Source organism: Nycticebus coucang, chromosome 16 (genome assembly GCF_027406575.1).
Source record: "Nycticebus coucang isolate mNycCou1 chromosome 16, mNycCou1.pri, whole genome shotgun sequence".
NCBI lineage: Eukaryota > Metazoa > Chordata > Mammalia > Primates > Lorisidae > Nycticebus > Nycticebus coucang.
The window spans coordinates 16,361,752-16,385,240 of record NC_069795.1 but is presented as its reverse complement, the minus strand read 5'-3'; the positions used below and the strand labels follow the sequence as shown (position 1 = coordinate 16,385,240).

General features: G+C 40.0%; 2 protein-coding genes and 1 long non-coding RNA gene across 9 annotated transcripts in view; 1 reads left to right on the top strand and 2 right to left on the bottom strand.

Annotated features, from left to right (window-relative positions):
- Nucleotides 1-1,274: 1,274 nt before the first annotated feature.
- On the bottom strand, nucleotides 1,275-3,621 carry LOC128567614 (uncharacterized). The gene is made up of 2 exons (XR_008374902.1): nucleotides 3,347-3,621; nucleotides 1,275-3,077 (listed from the first exon to the last, which is right to left on the bottom strand). It is a non-coding gene; the product is annotated as an uncharacterized LOC128567614 (long non-coding RNA).
- A 271-nt stretch (nucleotides 3,622-3,892) lies between these two features.
- RWDD2B (RWD domain containing 2B) lies at nucleotides 3,893-17,409 on the bottom strand. 2 transcript variants are annotated; one of them, XM_053564942.1, is made up of 6 exons: nucleotides 17,272-17,409; nucleotides 14,678-14,793; nucleotides 5,863-6,089; nucleotides 5,705-5,772; nucleotides 5,221-5,622; nucleotides 3,893-4,283 (listed from the first exon to the last, which is right to left on the bottom strand). In XM_053564942.1, exons 2-6 carry the CDS (start codon nucleotides 14,703-14,705, stop codon nucleotides 4,049-4,051), a joined length of 960 nt encoding a protein of 319 aa, XP_053420917.1. In that variant the 5' UTR covers nucleotides 14,706-14,793; nucleotides 17,272-17,409; the 3' UTR covers nucleotides 3,893-4,048. The 2 variants fall into 2 exon arrangements, with proteins under 2 accessions (XP_053420917.1, XP_053420918.1); XM_053564943.1 differs by having other exon boundaries at nucleotides 5,221-5,583.
- Nucleotides 17,410-20,766: 3,357 nt separating this feature from the next.
- The window catches only part of USP16 (ubiquitin specific peptidase 16), a 28,229-nt gene continuing 25,506 nt past the window's right edge, over nucleotides 20,767-23,489 (top strand). For 4 of the 6 annotated variants that reach the window (XM_053564937.1, XM_053564938.1, XM_053564939.1 and 1 more), the window contains exon 1: nucleotides 20,783-20,920. The gene's annotated coding sequence lies outside the window, so the exon portion shown is untranslated. Of the gene's footprint in view, nucleotides 20,921-21,802; nucleotides 21,866-23,489 lie in introns of all 6 variants that reach the window. The other 2 variants (XM_053564933.1, XM_053564934.1) reach the window with 2 other exon arrangements.

Genomic DNA, 23,489 nt, shown 5'->3' with positions numbered 1-23,489 from the left:
CTGCACTTGCCTTTAAATGCCATTAACTCTTAGCTGCCTTGCGGCTTCTTGTATGGAATTTCACCAGTGATTATTTATTTCGTTCGATTTTCCTGATAAACATCTTTCAGTAAAAAACAAAGCTATGCAATGGTTTTTAAATGCTGAAAAATAAGTAGTTCACAACAGATTTTTTTAAATGAAGTTACATTTATCAAGTTAATGTGTAGATCATAAGACTGGCTTTGATTCAAGTTCAACTAGTTTGAATTTGTGGATATAATTTTATAGAATGTTTTTTGGTTTTGTTTTGTAAGCTTAATACTAGTATTTGTATAGCAATTTCTTTTACAAACAAAAATTGGCATGTAGCCAGTGTTTCCTGCACACACTTGTTTTCTTTAGAAAACAAACATAATGGGCGGTGCCTGTGGCTCAAAGGGGTAGGGCACAGGCCCCATATGCCGGACGTAGCGGGTTCAAACCCACCCCGGGCCAAAAAAAAAGGAAAAAGAAAACAAACATAATTTGAGTGGAGATTGTTTCTTTTCCGGATTTATCATTATTTCCTTATGGATGCATTCCAATTCAAAATATATATCGGATCAATACATTGACAAACTGTCATAGTGGAACAAGTATACATGCAATCATACTGAAGAAAATTAAATTTTATATTTAAATGATTTTTATATATCAAATATATGTATTGCTCCTTGTTAGTGTAGTGGTTAGTTAAAAAAAAAATGAATAAAATTAGCCATATTGCTAATACCATAACATTTAACTATAATTTATCCATTTTCAAAGGAATTCACTAATCATGAGGTTTGAAAATCTGGATTTCTCTTGCTTTTCATGGCTTAATAACCATAAATGTCTAAATTTGACAGGTCTAACTCAAGGAAGAAAATTTATAAAGCTGGGCCAGGCACAGTGGTTCATGCCTATAATCCTAGCACTCTGGGAGGCTGAGATGGGTGGGTTGGTGGAGTTCAGAAGTTCCAGACCAGCCTGAGCAAGAGAGAGGACCTTTCTCTAAAAACTAGCCGGGCATTGTGGCCGGTGCCTGCAGTCCCAGCTTTTTGGGAGGCTGAGACAAGAGGATCACTTGAACCCAGGAGTTGGAGTTTGCTGTGAGCTTCTACTCCATAGTTCAACTCCACAGCACTCTACCAAGGGCAAGAATCTAGGGTGATTCTGTCTCCAAAAAAAATTTTTTAAATTGCATTCTTTATTACATTGAGGTCCATATGTTTATATATAGCAAAGTTTTTAAGGTACTATACAAAGACTGACAATGTTTTAGCAGTTTATTTCTTCTAAAAGTAATATATGCATCATTTGCCACCTTTGGTGCTCTCTAGGAATGTCAGATCCCATGCTCTGTAGAGTACTTCATCCAAGTCTGGTAGTGGCTGGAGGAGTTAGAAACCTTAGACACACAGTCCACCTGGCTGTCGGGGAAGAACTGGGATTTCCAGGGCAACTGACAAGGTGAATGGGAGGTGGGCATCAGGGAAGATATCTGAGGCACATAAGACTTATGTCCAGTACAAGCACTGCAGTTTATATGCCATCCTGCTTCTCATTTGTGTTTATTTGCCTTTTATTTAAGATATATCATATTGGCCTGGCGCAGTGGCTCACGCCTATAATCCTAGCACTCTGGGAGGCCAAGGTGGGTGGATTGCTTGAGCTCATGAGTTCAAGACCAGCCTGAGCAAAAAGTGAGAACCTGTCTCTACTAAAAATAGAAAAACTGAGGCAAGAGGATCGCTTGAGCCCAAGAATTAGAGGTTGCTGTGAGCTATGATGACATGGCACTCTACCCAGAGTGACAGCTTAAGACGCTGTCTCAAAAAAAAAAAAAAATACAATTTATCTTATTGTCTTATTCTATTTTTATTTCCTGACTTCTACATTTTATTCTTTAATATATACTATATATGACTTATGGGTCACTTAGATATGGGCATAGTTTGCATCTGACTTTTTTACTAAATTCTCGCCCCAACTACATTCCAGGCTTCTTAAAGAGTCTGACTCTTTAAAAAACATCCAACAGGGCAGCGCCTGTGGCTCAAAGGAGTAGGGTGCCAGCCCCATATGCCGGAGGTGGCCGGTTCAAACCCAGCCCCGTCCTGAAACTGAAAAAAAAAAAAAAAATCCAACAAATGGTAGCAACCTGTGTACTAGCAATTAACTGAATATTTAATGAATGCTTTGGGAACTGATTTATGGAGGGCCTTAAAAGCTAGTTTATTTGACTCTAGGTCATTTTTCTAAGAATAAATTTATAGAAAGCCAGAATGAAAAGTTTGTCTAAATACAACTTGCCAAAAGTGAATTCTCTACAATACCAATTTGATGAATTGTTGAGAACTATTAAAGACATATGAGCTCCACTCATGCCTCAGCCTCCTGTGATGCAAGCCCAAAAAGCAGGGGCAGAGGATAAGCATATAAAAGTAGAGACAACTGCAAACTCTATTTAAGGAAAAACTATGCCTATTTGTACATCAAATGGCCAATGAAAAACTAAAGCTTTAAAAAAAAACTAATAAACTAGCTTCCAACTACTAGTTAAACAAAACTGATTTTATTTCATAATAACACCTTTAGAGATAGTTAGGGGCTGACGTTGGACCAGCAGCTCAACAACATGAGGACTGGCATTTCTGGTTCTCTTGGCCCTTCCTTCCTTGCTTGTAGTTGAGTGGACTACTCCAGGGCCAGGAAAGGTGGCTCTCACCTATAATCCTAACATTCTGGGAGGCTAAGTGGGGTGGATTGCCTGAGCTGGGGAGTTGGCGACCAGCCTGAGCAAGAGCAAGACTCCATTTCTACTAAAAATAGAAAAACTAGGTGGGTATTGGGGCAGGCACCTATAGTCCCTGCTACTAGGGAGGCTGAGGTAAGAGGAGCTCTTGAGCCCAAGAGTTTGAAGTTGCTGTGTGATCTACGGTAACACCATGGAACTCTACCCAGGGCAGCAGAGTGAGAATCTGTCTAACGAGAGACAAAGGACCACTCCAGCTCTAGGCATCATTTCAGTGTTTATGGCAGAGAAAGGGGAAGAAATGACCTAACTGCACCTGTCACTTTTTTTTTTTTTGTAGAGACAGAGTCTCACTTTATGCCCCTTGGTAGAGTGCCGTGGCATCACACAGCTCACAGCAACCTCCAGCTCCTGGGCTTAAGTGATTCTCTTGCCTCAGCCTCCCAAGTAGCTGGGACTACAGGTGCCCGCCACAGCACCCGGCTATTTTTTTGTTGCAGTTTGGCTGGGGCTGGGTTTGAACCCGCCACCCTCGGCATATGGGGCCGGCGCCCTACTCACTGAGCCACAGGCGCCGCCCTGCACCTGTCACTTTAATCAGGAAGCAAAAGTCTTCCCAGACATCTTGAGGCCACCTGAGCTTCAGAAGAGGCTAACAAGGTAAGCAATTAGCTTTTCCAGGTTCTGTAATGGAGACAGGGAAGGGAGAAAGGGGTTGGGAATGGCTGGCAAGTTAGACTGCCTATATTACCTTTACAGATAATTGAGTTCTCATTAAAAATGGGTAGTTTATATTGTCAAGACACTTCTATCAACAATTTTAAGATTAAAATTTGAAACTCAATTCTGCTTTTAGTAATATTTTTTTTTTTTTTTTTTTTTGTAGAGACAGAGTCTCACTTTATGGCCCTCGGTAGAGTGCCGTGGCCTCACACAGCTCACAGCAACCTCCAACTCCTGGGCTTAAGCGATTCTCTTGCCTCAGCCTCCCGAGTAGCTGGGACTACAGGCGCCCGCCACAACGCCCGGCTATTTTTTGGTTGCAGTTTGGCCGGGGCTGGGTTTGAACCCGCCACCCTCGGCATATGGGGCCGGCGCCTTACTGACTGAGCCACAGGTGCCGCCCTGCTTTTAGTAATATTTTTAACAGATGCATTCCAGCTACACTAGTTCCCTCCCCTCAGCAATCTATAATTGAGCTAAAATAAAATTACTTAATCTTTCTAGAAAAGGTGGGAGAAAAATAAAAAAGCCAACAGCGACAAATACTTTCAAGTCCTCTTCTGCTCATTGTCCTTCCACACCAAAGAACATCTGGAAAACGTCCCCACATCCTTTGGCATTTAAGAACTGATAGAGCTGACCAAAATCCATGTGGTTTCCTCTGGCTCCACTAACACTGAACACCTTTTCTTCAAAAATAGAAAATTTCCTTTGCTTTTCCATTTCATCATTTGTACCATCAAAAGGAATGTCTTCTCGATGGCGAATTAAAATTCTCTTCCAGTTTAATTTTCTGAGTCTGAAAAGAAATTTACACAGCAAAAATTATCAAAATGTGTTATATATTCCAGAGCACTAAAAGAAGTTATAAAACAGATTTGTCAATGCCTCTTCCTTGAAGTAATGACGTCTACTTTTATCTTACAGGTATTTATTATCTTAATAAAATGTGATTCTGGTCATAACCCCATCCCCAGAATCATTTGTTACCATTATTAATGATTCATATCAGTATTTTAGAAATGTGGAAAATTGGTGAATTTCAAACTACTAAAGGGCCTCAGAAACTTCATATAGGATATCAGTAGACAAATGAAAAGGCTAGCAGCAATTCTAATGCTTCTGGAAAGCCCCTTGTTTCACAGGGTGTACAGCTTATGGTGTCAATAAGAGGGAAGAATCAGATACATGGAAAAAGATCATAGTGTCCTGAGCAAGAGTTCAATTTGTTGAACAGATATTTACAGAATGTCTCAATGTGCACTGTGTCAGATGCGGGGGGAATGCTGACTATATGTGATTTCTGCCTTATCTACTGAGTTGAGACTTAATCCCCATGAAGATACAGCTCCTGGAACATGCTTACTTCCACATCTCTAGGTCAGTCACACACTGTTTACCAATGCATTCAGAGAAATGCATCTTTAAGCTATTTTGTCATTTTGTGAACATCATAGAGCCTACTTACACAAATCCAGATAGTATGTATCTTTTTATTTAAGTGTATTTTTTCACACGGAAAATCAAACGCCCCAGCACCATTACTGAATATCAATCACTTGCCCTACTTGATCTGCCATGCCAATATCAAGTTCCTACATATGCTCCATTGTAAGCTTCTGGGACCACCGTATATATGGTCTATGGCTGAACGAAACATCGCCGTGTAGCATATTACTGTAACTTGTTTAATATTGAAATTATTGACATGACATATAAAATATGTAAAAGCAAACCTTGACCAGAATTCTTCACAGGCACTTTGTGGGCCTTCCACACAAACAACACCAGGCTTTCCAGGCATGCTAAACCCAGACAGGGAAAGCTCCTTTGCCCACTCTAGAATATTCTTTCTTTTGCATTTGTTGTAGATATGATGGCTGTAGATCCACAGTCTTGTGAGGATGAGATCGACTGCCTGGACTGTGCTTACTGTGATGGAGGAAGATGAGATATCTTTCCTGACATAGCCAGAGCCATGTTCTCTAACCCACTCTGTGGCATTCAGTATGCACACATCTCCAAGACAATTCTTTTGCAGGTATGTGTTCAGATCTGTGTTCAACTGAGTCTGCTGGGATCTACTTAATAATATTGATCTGATGGAAAAGATATGAGGAAAAATTAAATCAATTTGCCTGGAAGAGAAAAAATTTATAATTACTTTTACTCTCAGATTAATTTTGACCTCTAAAGTTGGGAAGAGTTTCTATAACATACCTGACAGTAATTTCAGGCAGAACTGCAGGGTATTTAAAGGGAAGAATACAGGCCAGAGAAAACATCACCTGATTAAAAAAAAAAAAGAAGGCAATCACCCTAAGTGCTTTTTTAAACCTTGACATGTTTCAGTTTTTCCAAAAACAAAATTGAGTTACCATTGTTCCCTCAGATAGGTCCAAGTTCATATTGATAGTAAAGTAAACTTTTGAAGATCGTCCCTCCATTGTCCTCTTTTCAATACAAGCTTTCAGTTCTGCTAAAGCCAGCTGGTCGTTCACTATAAGCTCATTCTCACCAGGGAACATACTGGCTAGCAGGTCTAACTCAGAGAGCTGGGCCTCAGCCTGCTCTATCTCAATCATTTTTGGACACCTGTAAGTTTCTAAGGAAGTAAAGAAAAGTAATTTATATATACTCAACAGATCAACAGTTATTCAACAAAAAATTTGATTTCTTCATAAATTGTAAAAATTAATCAATCTCTTCCCCATTATTCTACTTTCAGATTTAATATGCTAAAAATAAAAATAAAGGACAATCCATTGAAAAACATGAAACTTTAATAACTAGGCATTAAATTCCTCTGTAACCAGGTAGTTGATCTGGCATCTTTAGCTACCACAGGAGCAATTTCATTGAAGTAAACCAATTATATAGTCAAAAAAGCTCTATTATAATATAGCCAGAAGACAGGATCTGAGCAGTTATCTTGGAAACCTAGAATGAATAGAATAAATAAAGTGTAGTGATGTGGATGGTTAATTTCTTTTTCTTAAACGAATGCTAATGTAATTAGTTTTTAAGAAGAAAAACTTAGTTTTTAAGAAGAAAGAAAAATAACGGTGAATTATTCCACAGCTCAAGTAACCTGATAACATTAAAACAAAACCTACAAGGTTAGAAAAATTTAAATGGTAGAGGAAGGTTAAAAAAGGAAGAGTGTCTCCTGCTGCAGGTCTCTACCCACCTAATTTTCTCATACAAGACTAAGAGTGTCTGGTGTTTCATATCAGAACAAATTTTAAGCATTATACATACACATATATGTAAAATATATGTTGTGTATGTGTAAATGTATGGAGTGAGATATACACAGCATACATATTGAAAATCCAAAGAGAATTATATATATATATATATATCCCTACTTCCTAGCTTCCTCCCTTCCAAACCTGTTTTGGAGATCTGGTCACTGTCAGCACATACCTCTCTCATTCCCATGTTCCCATGGCTGCCTGTACTACTAATCATGTAGCTACGCTGTAATCTGCCATAGTTTACGGACTGATGAGCACTTGTTATTTCCATATTTTTGCTAATATGAATAATTTTTTTAAGTATTATTTTATTTTTACATTCTTGCCCTCACCTAGATCCTTTTTTTTTTTTTTTTTTTTTGCAGTTTTTGGTCAGGGCTGGGTTTGAACCCTCCGCCTCTGGCATATGGGGCCAGCGCCCTACTCCTTTGAGCCACAGGTGCTGCCCTAATATGAAAAATTCTATAACGGAAATTATTTTTATATATACAGTGTGGTGAACTATAATATTACATATTCAGAAATAAACTTGTAGATGTGGATTGTTCAATCAATAGGTAAAACATTTTAAATTTTAATAAATAATGCTAAACTGCCTTCCAGAAAGTTGCCATACAGATGTTTAAAATTTGTACTTAATCCCCTGCTCCTTTTTAAAAAAAATTCTTAATACATTTTTAGAAAAGATTTTACCACTCTCTTCTTTTATAAGTTTTATGCCCTGATTACAAAAGACTTCTCTATGCAAGATTATTTTAAAATTTTTCTATTTTTAACCTGGAATATTTATATTTTCAATTTCTACATTTAAATGTATTCAATCCATCTGTAATTTACTTCATTTTAAACAGTAAGAGAAATCTCCAGCTTAATTTTTTTTTCCATTTGGCTAGTCATCTGTACCAATACATCTTATAATACATGTGAAATCCCTTTTTCTGTATGTACTAAGTGACCATAATTATTTTGTTACACTGATGTGTCTGCCGTATCATGGCCCAATACTCTACTCATCAAATGACCAGGATGGGGGTTAGTAAATCACTTCTTCTTCATCTCTTCATGGCTGTCACTCTTCTAGAATTTTTAAGTTTCCTGGATCTTCTCAGATGTTTTTGCCATATAAACTTTAGAAAAATTCTGTCAACCTTGGAAAACAAGAAAAACTGATAATAGCACTGAAATTAAAGAATAAGGTATGGAAAATGATGTGTTTATAACACAGAACTTTCCCTCCCTGTTTTTTTTTTTTTTTAACAGCCTTAATGAATTATGATTTACATAGTGTGCTATACTATGGCTGAACAAGATCTTTAAAATGTTAGCATCCCTTAGGATTTGGTCTGACCCTCTTCACTTTCTCTATCATCCCATGGTGCCAAATATCATCAAATATTAAATGTCCACAATTCTCAAATTTGTATCTAGTGCTCCAAATTCCTCAGCCCATTATTTTATAAATTTAGCTGCATCTCTCTATTTCTATTGTAGTGTGCTTGTGTCTGTTTTTTACCACATGTGTAACAGAGCATACAAGACTGCGTAGTTTGCAATGCATAGAAATTTATTTGGTTCATGGTGCTGATAGCTGGGGAGTCCAAGGGCATAGTTCTGGCATCTTGCAGGGGCCTTCTTACTGAGCCATCCCATGGTGGAAGGTGAAAGACAAAAAGAGGGTGAGAATGAGAGGACGAGGGATGAAGAGGGCCAAATTCATTCTTTATCAGGAACCCACTCCCACAATAACTCTGAAAGTTTCTACCTCTTAACACTATTGCATTGAGGATTAAGTTTCCAACATATGAATATTTGGAGACACATTCAAACCATAACAGTCTCAGTCTTAACAGTTAACAGGTCTAAATTGTGATATTTCTTTCACAATACAGGTAATTATGTCTTTTTAGAGAACTTGTTTTAACCAATCTTTTGAAGTATCATGGCCCAATACTCTACTCATCAAATGACTAGGATGGGGGTTAGTAAAAACTGTTGTATTTCCTTCATCTTAAAATGCCTAAAGGATATTTCCACTGCATACAGTATTCTGGCTTGACTGTTCTTTACTTTTACTACTTGAAAAATGTTCTCTCTCTTCCATTTGACCTCAGTAGTTTCTGAGAAATCCTCTCTCCTTTGAACTGTTATTTTTTCTTCCTTTTTTTTTTTTAATTTATTTTTAAGAGACAGAGTCATAGCTCATGGTAGCTGGGATTACAGGCATATACCACTGTGCCTGGGTAATTTTTTAACTTTTTGTAGGGATGGGGTTTTGCTGTGTTGCCCAGGCTGATCTTGAACTCCTGGCCTTAAATGATCCTCTCACATTGGCCTCCCAAAGTGTAAGCCACCGTGCCTGGTCTGAACTTCTTTCATGTGTAAGGTTCATTTTTTTCTACTGCTTTCAAGATTTTGTCTTTAGCTTTCAACAGTGTGATTTTGATATGTACTGATGATTTCTACAGGTTTAGGCTGCTTGTAGCTCACTAAGCTTCCTGAATCTGTAGGTTCATGTCTTTTGACAAACTTGGGAGGTCTTCAGTCCCTATTTCCATGAGTGGTTTTTCAACCAAGCCCTCTTTCTTCTGTCCTCCTAAGACTCTGACTACACAAATGTTAGATATTTTGTTATAGTCCTGCATATCCACAAAACTCTACTTGTTTATTGTTGGGCTTTGTTAAGCAGATTCAATAATTCATATTGTTGTATCTTCCAGTTTACTGATTCTTTCCTCTATCTCTTTCCTTCTGTTGTTGGGTCCGTCCACTACATTTTTATTTTATTTTTATTATTATTATTTTTTTGGAGACAGAGTCTCACTATGTTGCCCTCAGTAGAGTACCATGGTGTCACAGCTCACAGCAACCTCAAACTCTTGGGCTTAAGCGATTCTCTTGCTTTAGTTTCCCACGTAGCTAAGACTACAGGCACCTGCCACAACACCTGGCTATTTTTTGTTGCAGGTGTCATTGTTTAGCTGGCCCGGGTCAGGTTCCAACCTGCCACCCTCAGTGTATGTGGCTGGCACCGTAACCACTGTGCTATGGTTGCTGAGCCCCACTATGTTTTTAATTTTGGATACTGTACTTTTCTTTTCTTTTTTCATTTTCTTTCTTTCTTTTTTTCTTTTCTTTTCTTTTTTTTTTTTTTTGAGACAGAGTCTTACTCTGTCATCCTGGGTAGAGTACTATGGCATCATAGCTCACAGCAACCTCAGTCTCTTGGGCTCAAGTTATCCTCTTGCCTCAGCCTCCCAAATAGCTGGGACTATAGGTGCCTGCCACCAAGCCCGGCTAGTTTTTCTATTTCTTTTTTTTTTTAAAGACAGAGTCTCACTGTGTCACCCTTGGTAGAGTGCCATGGCATCACAGCTCACAGCAACCTCAAACTCTTGGGCTTAAGCGATTCTCTTGCCTCATCCTCCCAAGTAGCTGGGACTACTTGTGCCCACCACAATGCCCAGCTATTTTTGTTCTTGTTGTAGCTGTTATTGTTGTTTAGCAGGCCTGGGCAGGGTTTGAACCCGCCAGCCTCAAGGTATGTGGCCGGCACCCAAACCACTGAGCCGATTTTTCATGTGTTTTAGTAGAGACTGGGTCTCATTCTCACTTGGTTGATCTTGAACTGCTGAGCTCAAGAGATCCTCCCACCTTGGTTTCCCAGAGTGCTAAGATAACATGGGTGAGCCACCATGTGCAGCCTATATTTCTCATTTCTAATATTTACCTTTAGTTCTTCTTTATATAATATCTTCCATTTATTTGCCGAGAATTTCTACTTTTTTTGTTTGTTTCAAGTGTGTTTGTAATTGCACAGTGAAAAATTTTAAGTTCACTGTTTTAAGTTCTTTATCAGATAATTATATTATCTCTGTCATCCTGGTGTTAGGATCTATTGATTATCTTCTTTTTTTCATTTAGTTTGAGATATTCCTGGTTCTTGATATGATGAATGATTTCTGATTAAAACCTGACATTCTGGGTATTAAGGAACTCTGGATATCATTAGATTTTCTTTCTAAAAAGGATTTTAGCATCCTTTTTCTGATACTCCTAGAGCAAGAAAAAGAGTGCTGCCTTGCCTTGGCACCTATGGCTCAGCAGCTAGGGTGCCAGCCACATACACCAGAGCTGGTTTGAACCCAGCCCGTGCCTGCCAAACAACAATGACACCTACAACCAAAAATGACTGGGTGTTGTGGCAGGTGCCTATAGTCCCAGCTATTTGGGAGGCTGAAGCAAGATAATCACTTAAGCCCAAGAGTTAGAAGTTGCTGCGAGCTGTGACGCCACAGCACTCTACCAAGGGCGACATAGTGAGACTCTCTCAAAAACAAACAAACAAAAAAAAAAGGGTACTGCCTGTGAGGTAGAAGGCCTGGTCTCCTGCTTAGTATCTACTGACATTTGGGAGAGGGAGCTCTTCATTATTGCTGGGTAAAGATACAAGTTGTGACTCTACCAGAGGACCCTAATGATAAGCCCTGGCTAAGAAGGACAGTTATGCCTTGTTATTCTTCCCCCAGTGGTGTCCATTGACAGCATGGTGGAGGGTAGCCTTGTTAATGCCAGGCAATGGTCAGAGTTCTTACTGTCCAGTAGGGTGCTCTTTTACTGCTGCATCAGGGTAGAAGTACAGGCTCCCATGTGGTCCAACATGGACCTGACATGGGACTGATACTGACATTGTTAGTCCCTTTTGGGAAGGAAAGGCCTGAGTCCCTATTCAGACTTTTTCGGCACCATCTTGATGAGGAGTGGGAATTGAGGTGTCTTATTACAGTTTAATGATGGTGGAATCTTGGTTCTCTTTGCTGGTGTAGGTTTGGGCAGAACCACAGTATTTTCTGTGGTACTTAGCTAGTATAAAGCATTTAGTCTAAATGTTTTCTGTTTCGCTAGTCTGCCCCTTTCTTGACCCTTTAGCTACAGAGAGCAGGCTTTTGTTAAGGTATTTATTTGTTTATTTTTCAGTCTGAAGATAAAAAATTCTGGCTTGCTGCTGCTTTACTGACAAGTCTGGGATATCTGAGATTAAAAATAACACCCAGTAAAGTCAGCACCATGTCGTTTCTTGGGTCCCAAGGTCCCTAGCCAGTCTGCCTTCTTCTCTCCACATTTTAGAGTCTTTTTATGTTTTGTATTTTATATATGGTATCCAAAATTCTTAGTTGTACTTAGCAGAAATAAAGAAAAATATGTGTACTCCAATTTTGCCAAAAGGTGTAAGTCCCCTCAATACCATGTACAGTTTGTAGCAATTTGGCAAAAGAAAAACAACAACAACAATGTTTAGTAATTGTCATAAAAGAAAAGGTTTTTATAAGTAAAACTTATCCAGAAATTTCAGTCATATAAAGGTGACCTAAGTAATAAATCAGACAGCATATAAAGACATGTTTATAAAGATATTCATTGCATTACTGTTTATACTCAGAAAAACATCATAAATGTCTTATGGAAGACTAGTTTAATAAATATACATCCAGGGCGGCGCCTGTGGCTCAGTGAGTAGGGCGCCAGTCCCATATGCCGAGGGTGGCGGGTTCAAACCCAGCCCCGGCCAAACTGCAACCAAAAAATAGCCGGGCGTTGTGGCGGGCGCCTGTAGTCCCAGCTGCTCGGGAGGCTGAGGCAAGAGAATCGCGTAAGCCCAAGAGTTAAGAGGTTGCTGTGAGCCGTGTGACGCCACAGCACTCTACCCGAGGGCGGTACGATGAGACTCTGTCTCTACAAAAAAAAAAAAAATAAATAAATAAATGTACATCCAAACAGTTGAATATTATGAGGTCATTGAAAGTATCTACTGATGGGCAGAGCCTGTGGCTCAGTGAATAGGGTGCCGGCCCCAAGTAACTGAGGATGGCGGGTTTGAACCTGGTCCCGGCCAAACTGCAACAAAAAAATAGCCAGGCATTGTGGTGGGCACCTGTAATCCCAGCTACTCGGGAGGCTGAGGCAAGAGAATGGCCGAAGCCCAAGAGCTGGAGGTTGCTGTGAGCTGTGATGCCACCGCACTCTATGGAAGGCGACAAAATGAGACTCTGGCTCTAAAAATAAAAGTGTCTACTGATGCCAGGCATGGTGGCTCATGCCTGTAATGCCAGTACTTCGAGAGGCAAAGGGGGGAGGATTACTTGAGAACGGGAGTTCAAGACTAGCCTGAGTAATACAGCAAAATTCCATCTCTACAAAAAACACACAAAAATTAGGTGGGTGTGATGTCACACGCCTGTAGTACTAGGGAAGGCAGGAGGATTACTTGAGCCCAAGAGTTTGAACTATGATCACACCACTGCACTCCAGGTGAGGGCAACAAAGTAGAACCTCGTCTCTATTGGGAAAAAAATCTATATTGACACTGATGTTCAGGATATATGGTAACCTGAAAAGAATGGACCGTAGAGAAATATAAATAGTATATTATCCTTACATGTTCATGTTCATTTGCAGAAAATAGTCAGAATTCACCGAACAATTAAGAGTTGGCTAAAAATGACTGAGGGAACTAGGAAAAGAGTTTTACTTTGTGTTTTTTTTGTACTTTGATGTTATTTGAAGTTTTAGGATTAGCACTTCTAAATTAGGATTAGTACTTCTAAATTCATTAGAAAAAAAAGAAGTGTTATACTTTGGTGGGGGAAAGCTCCATACCATTGCTGCAAAGGAAAATTTGGCTTACCTTATCAATTTCTTTGTGGCGGGCGCCTGTAGTCCCAGCTACTCGGGAGGCTGAGGCAAGAGAATCACTAAGCCCAAGAGCTGGAGGTTGCTATGAGCTGTGATGCTATGGCACTCTATGGAGGGCAACAAAGTGAGACTTTGTCTCTAAAAATAAAAGTGTCTACTGATGACAGGCATGGTGGCTCATGTTTGGTTTCTGTGAAACCAAACGCAATCATTAATATTTAGGTCCGTGGTATCTTCATGATATTTTTTCTCATCATCGGTAAAAATTTATAGCACAGCACTATATGTTGAGCTTTATTCTGCATGCTTTCCTGCAGCTTTCTATTTAGTCTGAGCATCTGGATGTATATCTAATAAGATACATAATAAAAAGACTAAAGGTTAAATGACCAAAAAGGTATTGTCATGGGATTAAGGTGAGGGCATGATAAATGAAAGGGCCACTAAGAAAGATCTAAGGAAGGAAGCAAGGTTCTGAGCTGAACCTTGAAAGAACAGCGGAACTTATCAGGTAAGTGGAAGAGGAAGCATGGTGGGGCGTGCTTCTAGAAGAAAAGACTTTTAAGGCAGAAAAGCAGAATAATCATAGCTCACAGCAACCTCAAACTCTTGCCTCAAGTGATAGTCTTGCTTCAGCCTCCTGAGTGGTTGGGACTACAGGCACCCACCACAATGCCCAGCTAGTTTTAGAGGCGGAGTCTGGCTCTTGCTCAGGATGTATTCCCCTCCCCAAGTATGAAAAAAACATAATAGACTGGAACCTGTCTCATGCTCACAAACCCAACTACCAAGGCCTAATTCAGGGATACATCATTTGGATTATTTTCTCATATAGTAGTTATTTTGTTTGTCCCCTAAACCTATTCTTGGACCTTCTTTTCCCCAGCTAGTACTGTGCACAGCTGACCTCCACAGCTGACTGTTCTGCCTGTCTTGTGTTGGGGTCAGCCAATGGTTGGGCAGGAAGTAGGAGGATGGGAAGATAAAAGGTTCCAGGGTATTTCTTTACTACTCCTTCCTTGCTTTAGTAGGATTCTAACAATAACTGTGGCCCTAGAAAACCTTTTGACTTCTGCAGCCAGCCTTTCCTCTCTGGTTTCGGCAGACCTCTAGGACCTAGGGGTAGTAATGATTCCTTTAAACCTGTGACACCTTCGCAAACAGCTGCTTTATTAAACAATCTCTTCAAAGTCTCAAAGGTGAATATGTGTCTTTTTCTTGCCAGAATCTTGATTCCTCTTACCTGGATTCTGCCTCTTATGTCTCTTCATAAACTCTCCCTCCACTCTGACTTTACAGTGATCAATGTGATGATCTCTAATAGACGTCTAAGGAGGTAGGCAAGAGAGTTTCAATTGTCTATTAGGAAAAAGTTCACACAATTAGTGGCTGGTCACCAGTGTTGCAATTTGAAAAGAAAGAAAGAGGACATGTTAGGCTCTTATAGGGAACATGAGTTGACCACCCTAATAGCTTACTCAGTGGAGTAAATTTATCCTCAGTTCATGATCTGACTGTTAGTTCAACGACTTGGCAGCATAAAACATCAGCACATTCACAAATGGGGCCTTGGACCATCTATTAACAAGCCCTTTAGAAACATGTCTTTCCCCCTATTCAAGTCTTCCTTATTTCATTCAATATATACTAGAATCTTGGTGAGTTGACCACCCAAGGGATTATAACAAACTGGTCTACACACAGAGGTGGTCAACATAGAGAACTAGGCCTGCTGCTGTACATGTGGTGCATGTCTGATCTATAAAAATTAAGTCAACTTAAGGAGGTAGTCAATGTAGGGAGGTAATCAACTATGGAGTTTCTGCTGTCCAGTTAGATATTTTTCTTTTTTTAATTTTGAACAGAGTCTCACTTTGTCACCTTGGGTAGAGTGCTGTGGTATTATAGCTCTCAGCAATCTCAAACTCTTGGGCTCAAGTGATCCTCTTGCCTCAGCCTCCTGAGTAGCTGGGACTATAGGCACTCATCACAACATCCTGCTATTTTTAGAGACAGGGTCTGGCTCTTGCTCACACTGGTCTCAAACTCCTAAGCTCAAGCAATCCAGCCACCTCTGCCTCCCAGAATGGTGGGAATATAGGCATGACCACCACATCCAGCCTGGATCATTTCTTTAATATCAGGAAATGGTGAACAATTTAGCTAGTTCATTGCATAATACTTCTGAAGAGCAAACAAAGTTCTTCTACTTAAAAAGAAATGCAAATTACTTACAGGTGATAGGTCAGTTACTACAATGGTTCCTGCCAAAAACTCATTTAAATATTATGGTAATTAGTAAACATGGTGGGGTATTCTACCCAGGGCGACAAAGTGAGACTCTGTCTCAAACTAAATAAATAAATAAATAGAAAGAATAAAAAAATTAAAAATCCTCACAAATATTTAAAATTCCTAGACTTTCTAGAATTTCATAAGCATTTTTTGTAAGTATTTTTGCTATTGACAAATATAGGGAACAATTGATTAAATGCTTATTAGAGGAAGTGAATTTACTTTTTTTTTACTGTGGTAGTTTAAATTATGGATTTTGTTACCAGATTGCCAAGGGTGCAACTCCCAAGTATGCCACTTACCAACTGTGTCACCTTTGGCAAGTGGCTTAATTTATCTTTGCCCTTTCTCCAAAATGGAATGGGAGGATTGCTATGAGGATGAAAAGAGAACGTGTGGTACGTGCCTGGCAACAGAATGTTACAAGAGTGCTTGCTGTTATTATTATTGGCCATACTTTCAACAAATGTTTCTCAAGCACCCAATATCTTCCATGGCACTAAGAATGAAACAATGAATGAAAGCAACAGAACTTCTCTGTCATAGAGTTTAATCTAGTGGGAGGAGACCATGAAATCATAATACAAATATATACACCTACTGGATATTTATTATGAAGAAGCCTAAAGAAAATAAGGAGCTACAGCGGGGCAGCAAGAGTGAGAATGTACACAGGGTTGTCAAGAAAGGCCTTTCTTCTAAGGTGACTATAGGAAAAGAATCGAAGGAACTGAAGGAAGCTACGTGTTTATCTGGGCAAGCAAAGGGGACACAGCATGTTCAGAGTGCCAGACCAGCCGGCTAGGGCAGAGTGAGCTGGGGACGGGGTCACAGAAAAGGAGGTTACTGGGACGACAAAGCAACAAAACTTCTCTGTCATAGAGAAGTGGGAAAATGTGGGGAAATTTATGTTAAGACTCGTAAGGCACAGCCAGGACTTTGGATTTTAACCTTTGGTTTTATCTTACACTCCTGGTGGAGTATAAGAGCTTCAGCTAGAGATATAATTTTGTTTGTCATCAACACTTATTTAAAGTTATGCATTTGTTTAAAGTCACCCCGGGAGTGAGTGAAGTTGGGAGAAGGCCCTGTTGATTGTGGGGTCTGGAAGATGAAACGGAACTTCTCTGCACTACCAAAGAAGTGCGGGACGGAGGGACCCTTGAAAGGACATCTAAGGGAACTGTGTTAAAAGTCACTTATTTGCCAAATTATTTCCGTTGATGAGATTTCAGCCACCCAAAAAACCTTCAAGAGAATTTTGTGGCTGGAGAGTTCATAGAATGCAGTAACAACTCAGACTGAAACTTGGGATTCCTGAGTGAAATCATTCCCTTTCCTCCGCAAGTTATTACTATTTTTCTTGAAGAGCAGAGCACTGTACGGCACGTGCACGTCGCCCCGCCCACCCCACGGCTCTCTCCAATCAGCGAACGTACAGCGCCAACGGAGGCGGTGCCGCACCTCAGCTGCTAGTACCAGAAAGGCGGTGTATGTCGGGCGTGGAAAATACCCACTGGAGGCAGTGGATGGGAGACTCACCTCGATCCGTGCGCCGCTCACTGCTGTAAATCCGGGTTTCCTGACTACTCGGGCAGTTCAATTTTCATAGAAACGGAGCCTCAAAATTCCAGGATTCGGTGATCCGAAACTTGCAAACCGCCCGGCAGGCCAGTCTGGGGGAACTGACATCGCGCATTCCCCGGAGGCGCGCGCGTGCGCACAAGGCCAAGGAGCCCGGAAGCCGGAGCCGCCGCGACCCGTAAGGTCAGGGCTTGCCACGGTGTGTTTTCCTCCGGACTGGAAACGACCAAGGGAATTCTTTGGTCCCGCTAGGTGCTTCTCGTTCGCAGAGTTTTTCTTACATCTTTCCGTCCCAACCCCATAGTCATTTCTCTGCTGCTGTCACTGTCAGCGTAGAGCGGGCGCTGTTGTCCTAGGACAAGGATTGATCCATTAAAATGACGCATCTCAAACTCGGACTTGGGTAGGAATCATTTGGAAATCCTGTTGAAATGCAAATCTGGATTCGGTAGGTAGGGATGGAGGGGGTCCAAAATTCTGCATTTTTAATATCTTCTCACACAATAGGGTTCTCCCTTGTCCCTAAACCGCAGGGTAGGAGGGAATTAGGGAGCCGTGAACGTAAATGGATGATGGCCTTAGGTGTTCCTGCCTAATAACCAAGCTGGGATTAACTGTATGAATTCACAGATTTATTTCTGGTAATTAAAAAAAGTTTGAAGGAGATTCCAACTCAAGAGTAATTAGAAATGTTTTTCTTCCTAATCCAATTATATGCAGTACACTTTTATGTCATCCATTCATTTTAGAAATGTCATAAGGTGTTATGTTTTCAGTTTTTTTTTTTTTTTGTAGAGACAGGGTCTCACTTTACTGCCCTCGGTAGAGTGCCGTGGCGTCACACGGCTCACAGCAACGTCCAGCTCTTGGGCTTATGTGATTCTCTTGCCTCAGCCTCCCGAGCAGCTGGGACTACAGGCGCCCGCCACAACGCCCGGCTATTATGTTTTCAGTTTTTTAAATAAAAAAATAGTACATAGATCTTCATAGCTGCATCTTCTTTGTATTTTATGAGCGTTTTTCAAAGTTTTATAATTTACTTCTTCCTCTAATTTTTATTCTGAAGAATTTCAAGTATAAAGCAAAGTTGAGAGAATTTACAGTGGAGCAGTTCTCAAGAGAAAGAAAAGAAGGATTTTTCTCCCTCTTCTGAAGACATTTTAGATTGGATATCTGGAAGGATGCTGCTGAAATAGAGTAGACAGAGCCCAGGAAGGTTGCTCCACTTCTACAATGCACAGGGTATCTTCCTACAAGAAAAAACTGGTGGTTCAAAGTGTTGAGACTATTGAAGTTAAGAAATGCTGATCCAGAGACTATCATAACCTTTTACCAGCTTTGTCAGGTATCTGACCAATCCATCTGTTGTGATATATTTCAAAGTGTAGACATTATAGTTCTCCCTAAGTACACATCACTGCAGTTCAAATTAAGTTTTTTGAGATAAAAATGGAATACATATCTTCAATATATATTTGAATTCTGACAAATAACATACACCTATGTAATTCAAATCCTATTAATATGAAGAATATTATACCATTACCCCAAAAAGTTTCTTCATGTTCCTTCCTAGTCAGTCCCTATCCAGCTCTCCCAAGAGGCAACCACTATTCTGATTTTTTTTTTTAGCACTGTCTTGCTTTAGTTGTTTCATTATATTTTGATTTTTTTCTTACCATAATTAGTTTTACCGAGTCTAGAACTTCATATGTTGGAATCATACATTAGGCAATTATTGTGTAAGGCTTCTTTCACTTGGTATAATATTTAAAAAATTCATTTATGTTATTGTATTACCAGCTTCTTTTGATTGCTTAGTAGCGTTCCATAGTATGAATACACCAGTTTTTCCATTGTTTTGATGGAAACCCGGGCTATTTCCAGATTTGGCTATTAACTGTAGGGCTACTGTTAACATTCTTGTACAGTATTACCTTTCTAATGACTGCATTTCTTTTAATATTTATTAAGCACTTACTGTGTTCCAGGTACTTCTAGGTACGAGAGTTATAGCCATGAACAAGACGAAAATGTGCTATCTCTTCAAGACCTTAAATTTGCATATTGCTATGTATATATGAGGAGGGAAAATATGTAGGTAAAATTGAAAGAGAAATACCAGATAGTGACTGCTGGACAAAGAAGTAAAATAAAGTGCTGTTAGTGATCAGATGAACAGTTAACTGGATTGCTCTGCAAATACCTTTGTGAGGAAGTGACTTTTAATGTGTAAACAGAATGATAAGGCACCACTCTGAGAAGATGAAGGGGAGGAGCGTTCCAGTCAGAGGAAGCATGAGTACTGTGACCCAAAGCCTCTGTTACAATAGGGCCCCAAAGCAAACCAAAACAAAAAAGGCCTGTGTGGCTGAAGAGAAGAAAGTTTTAATAAATCATCTCAGCAGTAAAGAGCAGGAGAGTCAGTTTCCCCTGAATTTAACCACATCTTACTCTGGCCAATATGGCAAGTTAGTATGCCACTATCTTAATCTAACTTTATCTAATTACTAGTAAGGATGGACATGTCTTTACTTATTTTACGACCAACTGTTCTTCTATGGCAAATCACCTGTGTACAGGGTTTGCGTATTTCTCTACTGAAAATTGTCAGATTATTGTGTTTTTATTAAAAACTTTATTAAAAGTTTTATTAAAAACTCCAGGGCAGAAAGGCCCATATTCAATTCATTTCAGAGAAGGCTTGGCACAAAATATGCACTTAAGTATTTTAACGAATAAAAAAATGTTTGGAAATTTTACCTCCGGCAATTTCTCTTTAATACTGTCTTTCAGCTCTGCTTTAAAATTCACTCTTGGAGCCCAGGGTGCGGTGGCTCAGGCCTGTAATCCTCGCACTCTGGGAGACTGAGTCCGGTGGACTGCTTGAGCTCAGAGACCAGCCAGAGCAAGAGTGACTAGCCCGGTGACGGCAGCTTGTAGTCCCAGTTATTTGGGAGGCTGAGGCAAGAGGATGGCTGGAGCCCAGGAGTTTTGAGGTTGCTGTGACCTACGATTATAACACGGCACTCTAGCCCAGGCAGAAGAGTGAGACCGTGTCTCAAAAAAGAAAAAAAAAAATCACTCTTGGAATTTTTACCCTTTTGTCTGATGTGGTGCAGCAAGGTTAATTCAAGAGAATTTACTTACTCAATTATAGAAGCAAATAGGACAGGATTAAGGGAACTGAGAGAAAAATGTTCCCCCTTTAGCCAGCCTTCATGCGTAACGTATTTAAGAAAGGTTTACCGTCCTAGATACTCCAGGGCTCAGACCACAACGAGGTACCCACAATTTAGAAGCATTTAAATAACTTCATAATTAAACCTGAGCAGAAAAATCATTTGACGGCCGAACACCTTCGCGTTGAAGCTTCGCCTTGAATGCCGGGCGGGCCGCGCGCCTGCGCAGATTAACAACGCAGAGCCGGGTGACTTTGAAGCCGAGCCACTTCCCAGAATGCTGCGTCCCGGAAGTTGTTGCTTGCTATAGGTCACTCTAGCTTCAGCTCTGTCGCTCTATATTCGTCACCGCGAGGAAGACGGACCTGGCTACCCAGTCCACAGGCCCATTAGTGGGGATGCAGTTATGGGCGCTGTCGCCGTGGGTGAGTTCTGGTCCCACTGACTCAGAGTCACCAATTTCCCCACTTCCTGTGCTCTGAAAGCCCGAATTTTCTGCCCCAACCCGGTTCTCTTCTCAAAGGCCCCTCTTAAGCACGTTACCCGACTCCTTCTCCGTACACTCTTCTTATTGGCTGCATGTCTTGTCAGTTCAGCAGCTAGCCAATGAGTTGCTGGTGCTGCCGCCCTTCTCGACCCCGTAGACCCCGAGGTTCCCTCCCGGGTGCCCAGCAGTTGGGAGGGGAGGTGTGGCGGGCGCACAGTTTGTGGGCGCACAGCTTCCTAGGAGTTGGGGCTGTATTTGCAGCTGCGTCCATATGGTTGTTTAGAAAAGCAGGATCTGTCACCTATACGAAGGGATGATCCTAGGAGGGAACCGATCCACAAAAACTTGAGACCTGTTGACAGAGTTTTCCACACGTTCACATCTTTATCCGAACCGAGCAGGCAGGGGAAAAGTGAGAGGGCAGAGAGAGAAGGGAATTGGATCAGTGGGATAGCTGACAAGACTAGCTTTAATTTAAATTTTGTGTGGAGTGTTGCAAAAAATATTTTCACTAAGATGATAAGTTTCCTCTGAAGACTCTACTTGAAGAATCTAATAAATTTCTTGATGTTTTATAGTTGTTGGCATTCACAGTATGCCCTTCTTAGGACTTGTTAATTACCTTTATAGTTGTCAAAATTTTACTGGAGTTCTTTCAAGCATCGGAATGACTCTGTCCTCAGTCTGCAGCAATTACAATTTGTCCTTCAAGTTTTTCTTTAGTGTCTGAGCTATTGCAATCCTCAAACCAGATTTACTAGTGCTTTCTTCACTACTGCAGACTTCTGACTTTATTCTTCACCCTTTTCTTTTTCACCAGAATTTGTCTGCTTCATTCTTATGCACCTACCTTTGCACCTTGTAATCATCCTTTATACCTCAGGTACTAGTCTATTTTTCTATTTCAATGCAAGAAGTATTTCTTGACCTTCTATATACTAACTCTATGCTAGATGCTCTAGGCAATTCAGAAAGTGGCTAAAACCCTTTCTCCAGAACTTCAGATTCCAAATAGAGAAATAACATATGTCCAGATTAAAGATTTAACACATTGGTTGCAACATTAGAAAAAAAAATTTTTATTTTCCTTTGGGGCCACAGTGTTTAATTAGGTCAAGGTAGGTCAAGAGATATGTGAGTTATATATCCTTCAGAATGCCCTGGTCTCAAAGCTAGCATAAGTTAAGTACAATTCATATGGCAATTGATATATTGAGAAGCAGTTCACTATGGTATCTGATGAGACCAGATGAATAGCACACACTATAAACCCTGGGGAAGTTCAGTGGAGAGGTTTATTTGGAGTGAATGGTGTGGTGGCAAAAGATTTCATTGAAATGGAGAACTTAAAAGAAGGTAAGATGTGTGTGTATCACACTTTATGGGGGCAAGACATGATTGCAAGAGGGACTTTACCTAACAATTGCAATCAGTGTAACCTGGCTTATTGTACCCTCAATGAATCCCCAACAAAAAAAAATAAATAAAAGAAAAAGATTTGGATAGGTGTACAGAACATTACAGCCAGAGGCAGAGTGTTGTGGAGTATACTGGAGAAGTAACCTTGATTTGGCAAGGAGGAGTGGTGTTCTTAGAACCCAAAGATCTGTGTTTTAATTTATATCTGTACCCCTGTTATCTTTCACCATCTTGTTTCTGTGTCCTCCTATAGTGAAATGCCTCTGTTTACAGCAGTGGTTCTCAACCTTACTAATGCTGCAAGCCTTTAATACAGTTCCTCATGTTGTGGTGACCCCCAACCATAAAATTATTTTCGTTGCTACTTAATAACTGTAATTTTGCTACTGTTATGAATCGTAATGTAAATATCTGATATGCGGGATGATCTTAGGTGACCCCTGTGAAAGGGTTGTTCAACCCCCACAGTGGTGGTGATCCACAGATTGAGAACCTCTGATTTAAAGTGTTGTTATGAAAATCAGATGTGATAATGTTTGTGAAGGGGTTTTGAGATCAGAAGCACCATACAATTATAATTTTAATTTTTTTATAGACGAATAATGAGAGTCAGAGTCACCAGAGAATTGGTACCAAATTATAAAGGCCCATGAGTGCAAAGTTCAACAGTGTGTACTAGGAAACTATTAAATTCTTTTAGTCAAGAATGATGTAATAAAAATGGTATTGTTGGAATGCTGCACAAATTAGAGGGAGTTGGATTGGAGAGAACTTGTGTGCTGTTTTATTTTGTTTCTAAAATCTGTAGTTCTACATGAGTTATATTAAATGCCATTTGTAGAGTGGAGAAAATGCATAAAATTTACCTAATTTTATGTATACCCATGTACACGGGTATAGTTAGTACATAGGTACTAACTATATTGTTCATTCATTTTGTAAACATTTTAGATTATCATTGGAAGGATATTCTTACCATTTATTTGATGTGATACTTATTTTTTATATTCAAACCTTTTTGACTTAGCTTCAATTACACTAAATCTATCAAGAACTAAAAGAATACTTCTAATCTAAGTCAGGGTAGT

What these genes read in the sequence shown, in the direction of transcription:
- RWDD2B (XM_053564942.1), bottom strand. Translation starts at nt 14,705, where the DNA reads ATGAAGAGACATAAGAGGCAGAATCCAG. An exon ending in ACATAAGAGGCAGAATCCAG is followed by an intron (nt 6,090 to 14,677) that starts GTAAGAGGAATC and finishes TTACTTCCTTAG; the next exon opens with AAACTTACAGGTGTCCAAAA. An exon ending in ACCTATCTGAGGGAACAATG is followed by an intron (nt 5,773 to 5,862) that starts GTAACTCAATTT and finishes TTTTTTAATCAG; the next exon opens with GTGATGTTTTCTCTGGCCTG.